General features: G+C 41.7%; 1 protein-coding gene across 1 annotated transcript in view; it reads right to left on the bottom strand.

Moving 5' to 3' along the window:
* LOC101532567 (uncharacterized) overlaps positions 1-12,254 on the bottom strand; it is a 253,999-nt gene extending 241,745 nt beyond the window's left edge. Inside the window, exons 1-3 of the mRNA XM_058670437.1 lie at positions 12,143-12,254; positions 7,660-7,737; positions 7,188-7,364 (exon numbers count right to left, since the gene is read on the bottom strand). Of these exons, the coding sequence (XP_058526420.1) occupies positions 7,188-7,364; positions 7,660-7,737; positions 12,143-12,254 (367 nt within the window). The remainder of the gene's footprint in view (positions 1-7,187; positions 7,365-7,659; positions 7,738-12,142) is intronic.
* Between the last annotated feature and the right edge of the window lie 972 nt (positions 12,255-13,226).

Raw genomic sequence — 13,226 nt, 5'->3', positions numbered from 1 at the left:
CTTCCAGGGACTGTTGTCACCTCTAAACCCACTGAAAGCCCTGTCATGTTCTCTCCAGCATCTTCTTTGGTCCTAATCGAACTTTGTTCTTAAGTGCATCCCCTGCTCTCTTGTCAGTGCCTAGTGAAAATGGATCACCACTCTTCTAACCCGCTCCCTCTTTGTTGTGCCTCTGTATTTCACAGATGAGCAGGAAGAGCTGTGCAGCCCCCCACACTAGAAGGCCTGAATTTTTATTCCAAGCACCTCTCAGAAAGACCCAGTGAATATTCCTGCAAGAACTAAAACCAGCATTTCTTGGATTGAGTGCACATTTCCAGAAGTAAGAAACAAGCGCAAGCTTGCGCAGGTGTACACTTCACAGTAAGCACTGGGCATCCCGACACCTGAAGATCACAGCCGAGGACAATAAGCATTTGCAAATGATGCTCATGAAAATGACGCTTTCTCTCCGCCCCTGAGACACTGGCGGGAGACCCAGGCTGGGTGTCTTTCTCTTTCCTTGGAATTGATAATTTGCCAGAAGACCTCACAGTCTTCCTTGAAATGGAAATACAAGACATGAATTGGTCAAATGGTGGCTTAAAAGGAGCTTACTGAAGTTTTAACTTTATACGGTATTTTGTTGATATTACGTTACGTTCTATTTGCCAAAAAGAACTTTTGGCTAGGCATTTTCATGTAAAAGGATAGGGGTGAAAGGACCGCATGTCCTGCGCGACAGCTTACAAGACTGACCACATCACCGACATACCAGTGAACAGAAATGCTGGTCTAAATTTTTGCACAGAAAAATTATATTCATTTTAGGCTACTTAAACTAAATATCCTTAGTTTAAATCAACTAAACCCACATCCAGGTTATACTAGTAGAGTGTGCTTTACGTGCAATGCTCCAAACCAGAAGTGATTTGCAGTCCGACAATGTTTTGCAGGTGGAGGAATGCTGGCATATGCATGAGGGCCAGTCTAAACGTGAAATCCACTTACGTTTCACATGGACCTTACACACTCGGTCCTGAGGGTAATTTTATAAAGTACCCTTGGTCTGCCTCTGTGTTTTGACTGTGATGTTATCACATAGGGAATTTTCCAACCTCACAACAAAACACCAAAACCGACCAGGGGAGCATTTCAGATCTCAGATGTTTGGATTAGTGATATTCAGTCTGTATTGGAATATGTACTCACACACACACACGCACACACTTTTTCCAATAATTTAAAAATACACACATCAGCCAAGAAATGCTATGTAAAAAAATCTGTGAAAAAAAATCATATAAAAATCAGATATATAAAAATCATGTATCTGGTTTTTCAGTGTGCGACTGATCCAAATGGCTCGACTGTAATCTCCACAGGTGCTTCGCAGCTCCTCAAACAAAACATCACATACATTATTTATGTCCTACACACATGTGTATTTCAGTTTCATTCTCATTTAAGTCGTACTGACATTATTACCATTAAAGTATGAACAGTGAATAATTCAAGACACATGAAGAATAAGGAACATTTGTCAGATTTTTACTTAGTTTATTTTCTCTTTCTATCTTATCTCCAACTTCTCTGTTTTTTCTCTCTCTCTCTCTCTCTATTCTGTGTAGTCTTGACATCTGCCCCCAACTACAGAAGATGTAGGGGAAGAGGGTAGTACATTGAACAGAATCTTTTCCTCCTACCATCTGAGGAAGCCAAGAGGTGGACGAACAATCTAAGTGCAGCCAATGAAATACTCTCCACTAAGAGCCCGTATTTTCTTGAAGTGAATAGAGGAGAGAAAGGACACCTGGCGATGCCCACAGTCGCCACTGCCATCGAAGCACCAACTAGTTGCTTCTGCTTGACGCTCCCTGTGTTTCCAGCTTCCTGTGTGTCCAGGGCACCTTGACTTCTGCTCCTTCTCACCATTAGTTATCCTTCTGTTTAATCAGAAACCCTTCTGTTGAATTTGCCAGAGAACGTTCTGTGACTTTCCACTAAGAAATTCCTCGTGACACCAGTTCACACAGCAACTTAACAGCCAATATGCATCCTGGGAAGACAGCATCATGTGGTGTCCAGCAAAGTAGCGAAGAAATGGCTATGACCCTCAGCTCCATGCAGCAAACAGGAGATGGGTGGCTGGAGTCTTCACTATTCTTCAATCTGCATTTATGGGGAAGTGTAGCTATACCTGCTTAATCAATGATGCACAGAAGTGACTGTGTTCATATCTTTTCCACCTGTCACTTGAAATAACTTAGTTCAAAGAGTTACAAGTGGGAAAACCTGCCAAATGAAAAGGATTCATTCATTGACCATTTGTTTTACTGTTGGCCCACTTCTATAATTATTTCTTCCTATCTAAAACCTTTTCACACCCCCTTCTCACATTTGTCCCTGATTGCATTTTACTGTCCTTGAAAATTCAAGCATCCAGTATCTTTTTAATGCCGTCACACAACACATTCCAAAATATTGAAGTTGTTCCTCCTATCCACCCATCCCTCAGGCCTTGTTATCTTGGGAATCAAAGCCAAATCCTCTCTGTCGTGTTCGAAGCAGCTGTGTCCTTTCCGCCCCTCTCCCGTTGTAACTGCTCTCATTCTGAACTTGGCTTTTCTTGTCATGCCAGGGTGCAGCTGGCAGTGAAAGAGGCAGATGAGCTGAGATGTGGTGATCGCAAAGCAGTAGTGCCACAGCAAGCATGGGTTCCAGCCAAGATGGAGCCCCAAATAATCACAAATGTGTACATTTCTTTGGCAGTTTACCAAAGAAGGTGTTGAATGTTTTTGCCCATTGCTTACCTACAAGCGATGGCTAATAGGAACTGAGAAAAGAATGAGAAGCCACTGCTGGAAAATGGCATGAGGGCGAACAGGTGGAGAGGAGATGAGGCAACAGTGGCAAGGCAGTGCCAAGAGCTCCATTTTATTCTGCCCTTCTTCCACCGACACCTTGTAACAAGGACTGAACCCCATGCACAGGTCAGCTCTACAGCAAACGGTCACTTCCCCAGAAGAAGACTTCAAGAAATACATTTCTGTATATGTATTCTCATGGGAAAGCAGTCGAGAATGGCCCTAAGCCTTGGGACCAGGCACCCATGTGAAAGACCCAAAAGAAGCTCCTGGCTTTGGATCAGCTCAGCTCTGGCTGTTATCACTGCTTGGGGAGTGAACTAGCGGATGGAAGATATTTCTCTCTGTAAGTCTAACTTTCCAATAACAAATAAATAAATAAAATCTTCAAAAAAACCACTTCGTTTCATGCATAAAATTATGAAGAATATTGCACAAGGGGCCAGTGCATGGCCTAGGAGGTCGAATCTCCACCTGCAGTGCTGGCACCCCATGTGGGCACTGGCTTGAGCGCCAGTTGCTCCACTTTGCATCTAGCTCCCTGTTAATGCGCCTGGGAAAGCATCAGAAGATAACCCAAGTCGCATATGCAGCATAAATACAATTCAAGGTTAGAGTTCTGTTCCATCCCCAGTATGTTTCATTATGTATTTGCAAATATTTCAAAATCTGAAAAAATGTGAAGTACAATGTACGTGTGTTTCCGAGCATCCCAGAAAAAGCATTCCCAACCTGCATGTACTTTCTCTCCCTATCATATACTAAGTGTCTTAACCCATTATGGATCAGAAAACTTTCTCAACCAACGTTTCTTTCTACTACTTTAGCATTTCTCTTCATAATTAAAATTTATATTTGGTAGTTTATATTTTCTTTAAATCATTTGGATACAGTAGCACTGGAATATGACACTGCTTATAATATTTTTCTTTAAAAAGCATCTTAAAAAATACATGTGTATTTCATACAAATGAATATTTTTGCTAATGGTAGTGGATACTATGCGGGAAAGAATGTAATTATTTTATCTAAATATACATGTAAGAAGATGATACAAAGTTCTTGTAAAATTATATAGATAAGAAAAAGTATTCTTGTGATTCCTGTAGTTTCACAATTTCTAAATTCATTGATATCAATGATTCTTCCTTCTTCATAGGCCACAAAACTGAACATCTCATTGGCAATTGAATTTTTTGGAAGGTCTCCCAAAACACATACAGTAGTAAACTATCAGGTATTTTTTTAAACTGGCTATGTTCTAGAATAGAATAGAAATGGCAAAAATCACTTCCTGTGTCCATGATGGGCTGGACTTGCCAGGATGACAGCTCATTCCTGAATTTTCCACAGAAGCTCTTCCATTTTTAGGGTCCATCCACAATATTCCACTTTGGGATTACAAATTTCTCTCTCCCCATTTTCCAAAATCAGGTCAATTAGCTATCGTCACTCATGAAATTAAATGCCTGGCATTCTCATTCTAATCTCTCACATACAGACACAAAATCTGCAACAGAATCCCTCTGGACCACTTGAATGGGCATGATTAGCATGAAGGTTCATAAAGTATGCACTGAGATTCAAAGATTGCAAAAAGTATAAAATATCTCCAAATTTTTACACATTGACTTTAAAAGTAGTTTTGTAGCTATTGGTTGGAATGATTGAATTCACCTGTTCTCTTTAATTTTGTTACAGAAGTTACTAGAAATTTTTAAATTACGTATGTCCTTCATACTATGCTTCTGTTGAAGAAGACTTGCTTGTAATGTTCACTTGCATCCTGCTCTATTAGATGTCAGCCTGTTTGTGATCTCATCTCTCTCTCTCTCTTCCATCTCTTCTCTCCCATTCTTCCTTTCTTCCTCCTCTCTCCCTCCTCCACTGTTGTAACATGAGTGTGATTATTATTCATGCCTTATTTTATTGAGCTTTAATTCACTAAGCCATCAAGTGGTACTGCAACCCTGAATAACTTCAGATTCAGAGATTTTCACAGAAGCTTCCTGGTATCTTTTGCTACCGAGGAGCTGGAAATCTTATTACAGAAATCTAAACACATCTGCTGAGTATCAAAGAAGCCTGCTCCATCTTCTCTTTGGGGTACAACTTTTTTCTCAGTGTCCAACTGTGAAATACCCTACCTTAGTAAGGAAAACCAATTTTCCATCAAGGGAGCCAAAGCTTTAAAAACCACCTAGGGCCAATGACACCACACATTCATCTTCCAAGTTGACAGGGTTGACTAAGAAGCCAGATGAATACCAAGGGGCCCTCCCAGTGCCATGGCTCCTTCACTAATGGCATCTCCCACAATGAGCCACGTGGCAGAAGGTAAGACCTGCCAACCACGGGATCAAAGGAGCCTTGGAATGAAACCCTCATTGGTTCTACTCACTGGGTGCCTTATCTCAGACAGCTTACAATCTGAGATTTCTCCATCCCATAAAATGAAGGTCACAATAAAATATGCCTGTGGTAAGGTCTCCTAACTGATCCTGAAGAGTTTTCCATTTCAGCTTGAATCTTGGTTCATAATATAAGACAACATCTCTTGGACTCTCTTGAAGTTTCCTGTGACCAGGCCAGGTGAGCATTTTCCAGTGAAAGTGATATGAAAAGAGATGTAACTACTTGCATATTGTCTTCTCCCTGCCTAGTGCTCATAACACAGATAGGCTCTGAAATATTCTTACACCGTACAGATGAGGACAATAATTTATAAAGTACAAAACAGTGAAACAGCAAGACACTAAAACGCGTCTGACCCATTGTCTGTGTAGCCTAAATTATGGCATGACCTGAATATGTATTCTAATCTGTCACCCAAAAGAGGTAATTCACTGACTTTGTGTATGTCAAGTACTTAGTATATGACTAATATATAATAAGCACATGAGAACAGGTGCTGTTGTTATCATTGTTGTTATCAATAGCATTGTTGAGAGTTCAGCATCCTATCACACAGCTATGAGCTTACTGAAAAACATGCCCCCCTACAGACACACATACACACACACACAAGCAAAAGCAACTTTGCCATGCTAGTTCCAAAGGTACCAATACGCACAATATTGATAGAATGTAGATGCAGAACATACAGGAAAGGAACCTGGGGGTTGGCAGAATGTCCCCCTGAGCCTGAGAAATGAAAAACCACAGACTGAAAGCTCCGTATCCCAGGATATCCTCCTGGGAGCTGAGTGCCTGCACTGTACAGGTGGAAATCATGATGAGGCTGCTAAGTGGGACCAGCAGAAGACACATCTGTGCCAGCTCATGCTTCATTACTCCAGACAGTTCCCACTCCAAAAAGCTATCTGGTCATTAAATCCTGATGTCTTTTGTCTTGTTCAATGAAGACAAGAGCAAAGACAGCAACTTTTAATGACGGTCTTCTCCATAGGTATGGAATCACCATTCCTTCTTTAAGCAGCTGGGTCAAAACTGAGACTCGCCTCACTCTGGAGCAGGAAGAGCCAGCCATCTGGTACTGACCTGATAACAAGTGTATTTTGTCCTAAATTTCGGGAGTTGCCTTGAACCTCCAGAAACAACCAACCTCCAAGTCAGAAAATCAGGGAGAATATTTCTGCAGAGAGATCCCATATATTAAGGACTACACGCAACCTCTTGCATGTGCTCTCCTAAAAGAGGGCCCATGGCCCTCACCGGGATGCCAGCATAACCCCTGGCTCTCACCGGGATGCCAGCATAGCTCATGGTCCTCACCGGGATGCCAGTATAACCCCTGGTCCTCACCACATTTCCAGCATAACCCCTGGCCCTTACCGGGATGCCAGCACAGCCCACGGTCCTCACCAGGATGCCAGCATAACCCCTGGCCCTCACCGGGATGCCAGCATAGCCCACGGTCCTCACTGGGATGCCAGCATAACCCCTGGCCCTCACCAGGATGCCAGCATAGCCCACGGTCCTCACCGGGATGCCAGCATAACCCCTGGCCCTCACCGGGATGCCAGCAAAGGCACCCTGTAAACTGGCAGTACGATCACCTACAGACAGGAGCACCCATGACTTCCTGACTGCACAGAGCCTAGGGCATTATGTCCTAACCGACTAAACCTATTCCACATCAGCATCCTGAGAGAAGGATGGACTCTCTGCTCAGAAACATTCACCTATCAGACCATGGCCTACATACCAATGACGAAGTACATCCCTACCAGAGCCTTGCTGAGCTCCATCCAAGGTCTCCTAGGAAACCTGTGCGGATATGCAGGGATGGAATGCCTGATGCTGGCTCCGCTGCCCAGGTCAGATCAGGAGTGTAGCAACTGTCATCTAGTGTGAAGATAATCGAGACTGAAGTCACACCTTTTGGTTCTGAGGAGGCCGGCAGCCGGAATTCTTGTGGATGAGCTGCAAGGGTGCGAGCCAGCATGTCACATCTAATAACGCTCTTTGTAGAAGTCTGAGCTGCTGAGAGATCTGGGCTGCTCATGTGAAAAGCTGGGTTGATAATGCCTTCCATAGCATCTCTATCTTCTTTAACTAGAGCACAACAAGGAGGTCAGAAGATCACACAAGAGCAAAATATATTCCACTGACAAGCAGAAAATTCCTTCCAGTAATTCTTGTGCAAAAAGACTCCAGTGAATCGTCCTCAAATGTCACCAAAACAGAATTAGGTTAAAATTAACTCTTAAAAAAAAGAATAAATGATTAAAATAATTACAAATTGCACCCTGACAAGCAAGAGCAAAATTTCGCCCACAGCCATTTGTCTGTAATTAGTTAATTAATCCTTACACAAATTATGAGCAATAACTCATCAAGCGAGGCTCACCCATCAGAAATTCAGCCGACTTGGATTTCTTCTGCTTAGTTTGCTTCACAGCCTTCTGCTGAAACTTCTGGAGGGAAATTGTTAAATGAATAAATTAGCCAAAGAATGAAGATCATCATTTATGATCCACAACTAACACAGTATTTTAAATATGGGATGGCATTGAAATGTCATTTAATTTACATCTCTCCTAAAGGGGTCAAGCACTAATTGAACAACAGAAGTGGAAGAATTAAATAAAATTGGATAAAAAAGTTAATACAAATGCCAAATGAAGGTCACATCAAAATACTTTGTTTTTATCATTGTTAATTAATGCAAAAAGCCTTCAACAAATTAGAAGCACTAGAAAATTCACAGTGAGAAACTGGCATTGCACACCAGCTTTCCTGCAAGCTTTGGAATGACACCATTTAACTTTGGAAGAATCGAAATATCTTGTAGAAAGTGTATAGGCCATATATTTGTTCTCCCTTGCACCCATATTTGTTTTAAACTGCTCTGAGATTCTAAGGGGAATCTGAACAGGTTATTTATTTAAATAACAGAAGAAATGTATATAAGCCAATCTTCTTAAATTTCCGTAACAGATAAAATAATGTGACATGCTAGAACAATCAAATTCCTTGGGGCTCTCAAAAATTTCTTAGGATACATACTACAGAGAACCAGAATTCATTGCTTGACTGGAAACCCATTAATATCAGAATGCATAATAAATGGCTAGAATGAAAATGAATAGCCTGAAATATTATTAGCATTCTCAGAGTCATACAAGTTCTAAATGAACACTTGGTAACTGTCAGAATAAATGTTTTAAGTATCTGCGGTAAAGACATTGAAACTGAGGTTGTACTCTAAAACTTAGGTCTACCGAAGCAAAACTGCAAGTCCACTACAGAACCATAATTTTATAACAGAGGAGGCTCCAGGAGGCGTCATTAATTTAATAAAGTTTGTGATGACTGGATTAAGAATAATAAAACTAGGAAGCCTGCAATCATTGCCCTGATTTGCACTGAGTTTCTATTTCCCTTTGTAGCTAAAATGTTTATAATGCGTCTAATTTACTTTAAAAAAAAAAACACTTTGTTCCTATATCATATCCACAAAGCAAAAAAAAGTTGAAAAATAACATAACAGAATGATAACATGTTGAAGATTTACTAATATTCCGTATCATCAACCAAGATACAGGGTCTAACGTTCAGAGAATCTGTTTTCTAAAGGACAGACTTATTCTGAAACTGATTTTATATCCATGAAAACAAAATAATTGCCTCTGGAGATCTTCAAATTTTTCACCAAGGATGAAAAGAGTCAATCTCAAGTAAAGATCACACTTATAAAAACTTCGATTTTCATTGAAGAGAAATGTGTAATAAATTGTAATTAAAGAAAAATCCAGTGACGTTTAAAACAAGTATGTATCCACAGCTAAGCAATTCTGAAATTCTGAGACTTCATTTTACCTCTGTAAAGCAAAATACTATATGATACATAATTGCTCTACTTAAACCATGTAATAGAATCTGGGAGATTGTCTTATTACTGATGGAAACCTTAAAAGCTACTCAGTGTCCTATTCATACATGAAAACATATGCAATAAATACCCTTTTAAAAGATTCATTTACCCGGTTTTTCAATCGTAATGTAAGAATATTAGACAAACTTTTAAGTGCAGTGGTGTGTAACTTCGCTGAGTGCTCTTCCATTTGATGGAGAAAGGGGTGAAAATGTGACCCCTTCCTTCACAGCCTTCATTGAGGCAACAGATACTAGCTTTCTTGACATGGTTCAGTCATTTTGCCAGTTCACTCCTATCAGATGGAGTTAAACACGCTTTTAAATAGCTGAATGTGGCCTACTAACAGACCTCATTTCCTTACCAAGGGCTTCAAATGAAATCACACACTTGCTCTCCACTGTTACAGAGGTCTCGAAGCAAAAGCAGTGGCTAGGACACACAGCAGAGATGGGTTCTTTGGGAGGATGATGGTTTGGTTTGTATTTCGTGATCTCTTTACTACTAACACATGTCCGAGAGGAAACAAGCGATGATTTCTTTTTTATTTTATTTTATTTTATTGTATTGTATTGTATAGTTGTTGACAATCTTTACATAGTTAATTATGGTTAACAAAAAAAAGGTTCAGGGGGTATAGGGAAGTGGGTAATACTATTATGTCCATATTGTTTCCATCGTGTATCTCAGGTAAAGGGGGATATTGAGGAAGAAGCCCCACCCAGTTTCCCGCCCACCCCAAGTCCCAGATGTGGGCCATGCTCTGAGATATTTGCTCAAGTGGTTTTAATAGTTCTCCAGTTATGAATCGCTGCCAGTTTCGCTCGATGAGGTCGTCCACTGATTGATATGGTCCATCATAAAGTCTCCGTTTGCCCCATATTTCGCTGCCAACATATAGCTGATATGAATGACTGACCTGTTCTGTCTTCTGTCTTTTTTTGGTTAGAGTTCTGAGTCCAGAAGTTCGATTGGGGAGATCTCCAAAGAAACTTTGAGGTATTCCCAGACTAGATTCTTGTATGTTCTAGCAAGCACAGGGCCCGGTACAGTCCATCACCCCGATCAGCTGGTGGTTTCAATTGCTGGGTTGTTTCTGTTTTCAGTCCCGAGTTGCACTGGAACCAATGGGTGTTGCAGTCCAGTCTGGTTCTGCCCAGCACATACTCGGCCCTTCAACCAGTGGGAGCTGCAGCCTACTCGGGTCGACCCACAATAATCCCCACCAGGCCCGCCCCCTACCCTGGCTTGCCAGTATGTGTAGCAATAGACCAGTCTGTCCCCCATCCCATTTGGCTCTTGTACTTGTCAATGGGTATTAAAGCTTAGTTCCATCTAACCAACTCAACCATCCAGCCCTCACGGATGTTGTTGAGTGCCTCCCAAGCGATGATTTCTGACTTCTCCCCTCGGCCCATCTCCTCGCTCCTGTCTCTCCCTCCGCTCCTGCACTTGCCCCTGGTGCTGGGCGTCTTGCCTCCATTCACGTCCCAATTTCGAGTTTTTACTTTGTGGTAAAACTTTCACCTCTTTAACTCATGCAAAATAATGCTTCCCTCCTATTAACATCACTCATTACCAGTTAAGTAGATGTGTCTATGTCAAGGTTATCATTTATGAAATTCATATTAACTTATTAAATGCCTAGATGGCATTTCAAAACAAAAGAAAAAAATTAGCCATCGGTGTCATCTGTCTTGTCACCTACCTACTCAGTTTTGCAGAAAAGTACAATTTGTGGATCATAACTAAATCGGCTGTGGATATGCCCCGTGGCGTTTTTCCTTTCTGTTTCGGTTTGCTTGGTAAGTTCAAATCAAATCACTGTGAGCAGTTGGCAGTAACACCTTTTAAAACTTGTTTTTAACCGTAGTAAGCACAGATAACCTAGGATCTATCCTTGCAACAACTTTTGTTATTACACATGTGGCAATGTTAACCAGAAGCCCTAGGACCCTAGCATAACAGACCGCAGTAAGATCAATTCACCTTTCATAATGAAAAGGTAACATATACTTAACTATTGATAAACCGGATTTTGTCAAATTTGTTGACTTACCCTATTCAATGTTAAACATACAGTGTGGAAGGAAACCAATGCTTTGTGATTTGAACAGGGAAGAAAAAAAAATGGCTTGAAATGTTTCGGGACTGACAGTGTTTCCAATGGCACTTCCCTGTGCATCCGCAAGCAACAAATACCTTTTGATGTACACACTCTCCACTTGGAAGGACATCTACAGTGGAGTAACATCCATGAACAACAACAAACTCATTTATAACTGGTGACAACCCAGGTTGATGAAGTTTTTAAAAGAATGTGATTGTTGTCAGAAGGAATCGGGTCCCCGCGTGGCTCACTGAGCTCTGGTTGCAGTCAGAGCCATGGCTGAGGGGCGCGGGGAGCATTCCTCCCAGGCTGGTGGGCACAGACCAGCCGGTGAGTGCGTTCCGCATACTGCACGGATCATCGCTTGGTTCAGGGCAGTCAGATTGCATCTGGGATCAAGCAGTTGTGCTTCATGAAACCGTCAGCCCTCATTTGCGTCTCGCCTGTTTTCCTCTGTCCCACTGTAAACAAAGCCGACTGGAGTTGTCTGGCTACCCTTATCTGCAAGGGCAGATCTCACAGTCGGTCCTACACAGTGGCCTCTGAGCTCAAGTGGGAGTTCCTTCTTACAGACAACAGCTCCAGTGCACGCTGGAAAGTCACCAAGTGAATCAACTGAAATGACAATTAGGGTCCCTTTCGGGAGACACATCTTGCAGCTGTCCTGCTACACAGTCTGGCATGGCAGCTCTCTTCCATGAATGAGACGGAGTGATCCTAAGAGGAACAACGGTTTTATCACGACAGACGAGGTCAGCAGAGTCATCTTGCTGGACAGGTGCCAACTGTTTGTTTGCTTGCTTATCCTTCCACCAATCTAGTACAACTCCAGGAAGCTGATCTCACCTGTGTTGCCCGGAGGACTGTGGCAGTGGCAAACAGGCACGAGTGTTCTGGCTTCTGTCCTCACACCTCTGCCGTCTGCGGCCTCTACAATGAGGTTTTGAAGGAGTAGCATCTCACCAATTAAAGAAGGGAGTGCTAGGGATGCCTTTGTCGGGGCTGGTAGCATTAAGATAATATCCAGAAATCACAATGTGGAATTATCCTAGCCAGCCGGTGTGCCCCTGTCAGGCTTTTATTTATGCATCCTAAGCTAGAACCCTTTTTGTTCTGCTGGGCTAAGACTTTCTCGATTGAAGGGATAACAGCCAAAGTGAGACAGCTTGCATTTTGCACCTGTCTGCTCTAAGCACTCTATGTTAGATTGTGTACAGAGCAGACCTTTCCCAGCTAAGGAGAGAAAGACTAGATAGGGCCTAATGCGGTTTTGTTGGCAGGGGGTCTCACAGAATATTATGTTCTTTTGAAACATACCTAATTGGGAGCTACCTAAGTTCACGATATAGAGTCTCTGGAGAAAGAGTACACATTCAAAACACATACCCACTAAGTAGCGCACTCTTCAAAGACATTTCTACATGTCATACCACTAAGAATTGAATTAATATTCAGTTTGTGTTGAAAGAGGATAAAATTTAGATGCTTTTGTTTTTCCAAGCTGTTGTCAGCCTAAAACAAATAGAGATCTTTGCTTTGTGAAACACACAACCAAAGAAAGTAGTAAGAACCATAGTCAGACATGTTTCTGAAAGGCTTACTCTACAAATTGTGTTCCGTGCCTGAAATTGCCTTGAAATTTTCACCTCACTGAATTCTAAAATAAAAATTCCATGCATGACGTTAAAAAATACTCCCACATAAACATGTATTTCTCCAGCTCATCATCGTAGGAATCATAGAATGAACTATCCACGGTTGCAAACCCAACGGAATCTACAAATCACTCCCACCTTATTCTTTAACTTCCCTGCATCCCCCAACCAGCATCCCCTGATGGAATTACACTGTGGGCAAGTATCTATTTGAAAAAATTGAAATCAAAAGCAATAAGACAATAGAACTACAACCATGGATTATAGAATTTCAC

This window comes from Ochotona princeps, chromosome 1, assembly GCF_030435755.1.
Source record: "Ochotona princeps isolate mOchPri1 chromosome 1, mOchPri1.hap1, whole genome shotgun sequence".
In the NCBI taxonomy this organism is placed as follows: domain Eukaryota; kingdom Metazoa; phylum Chordata; class Mammalia; order Lagomorpha; family Ochotonidae; genus Ochotona; species Ochotona princeps.
The sequence above is the reverse complement of the archived record's forward strand: the minus strand, read 5'-3'. Positions and strand labels throughout refer to the sequence as shown.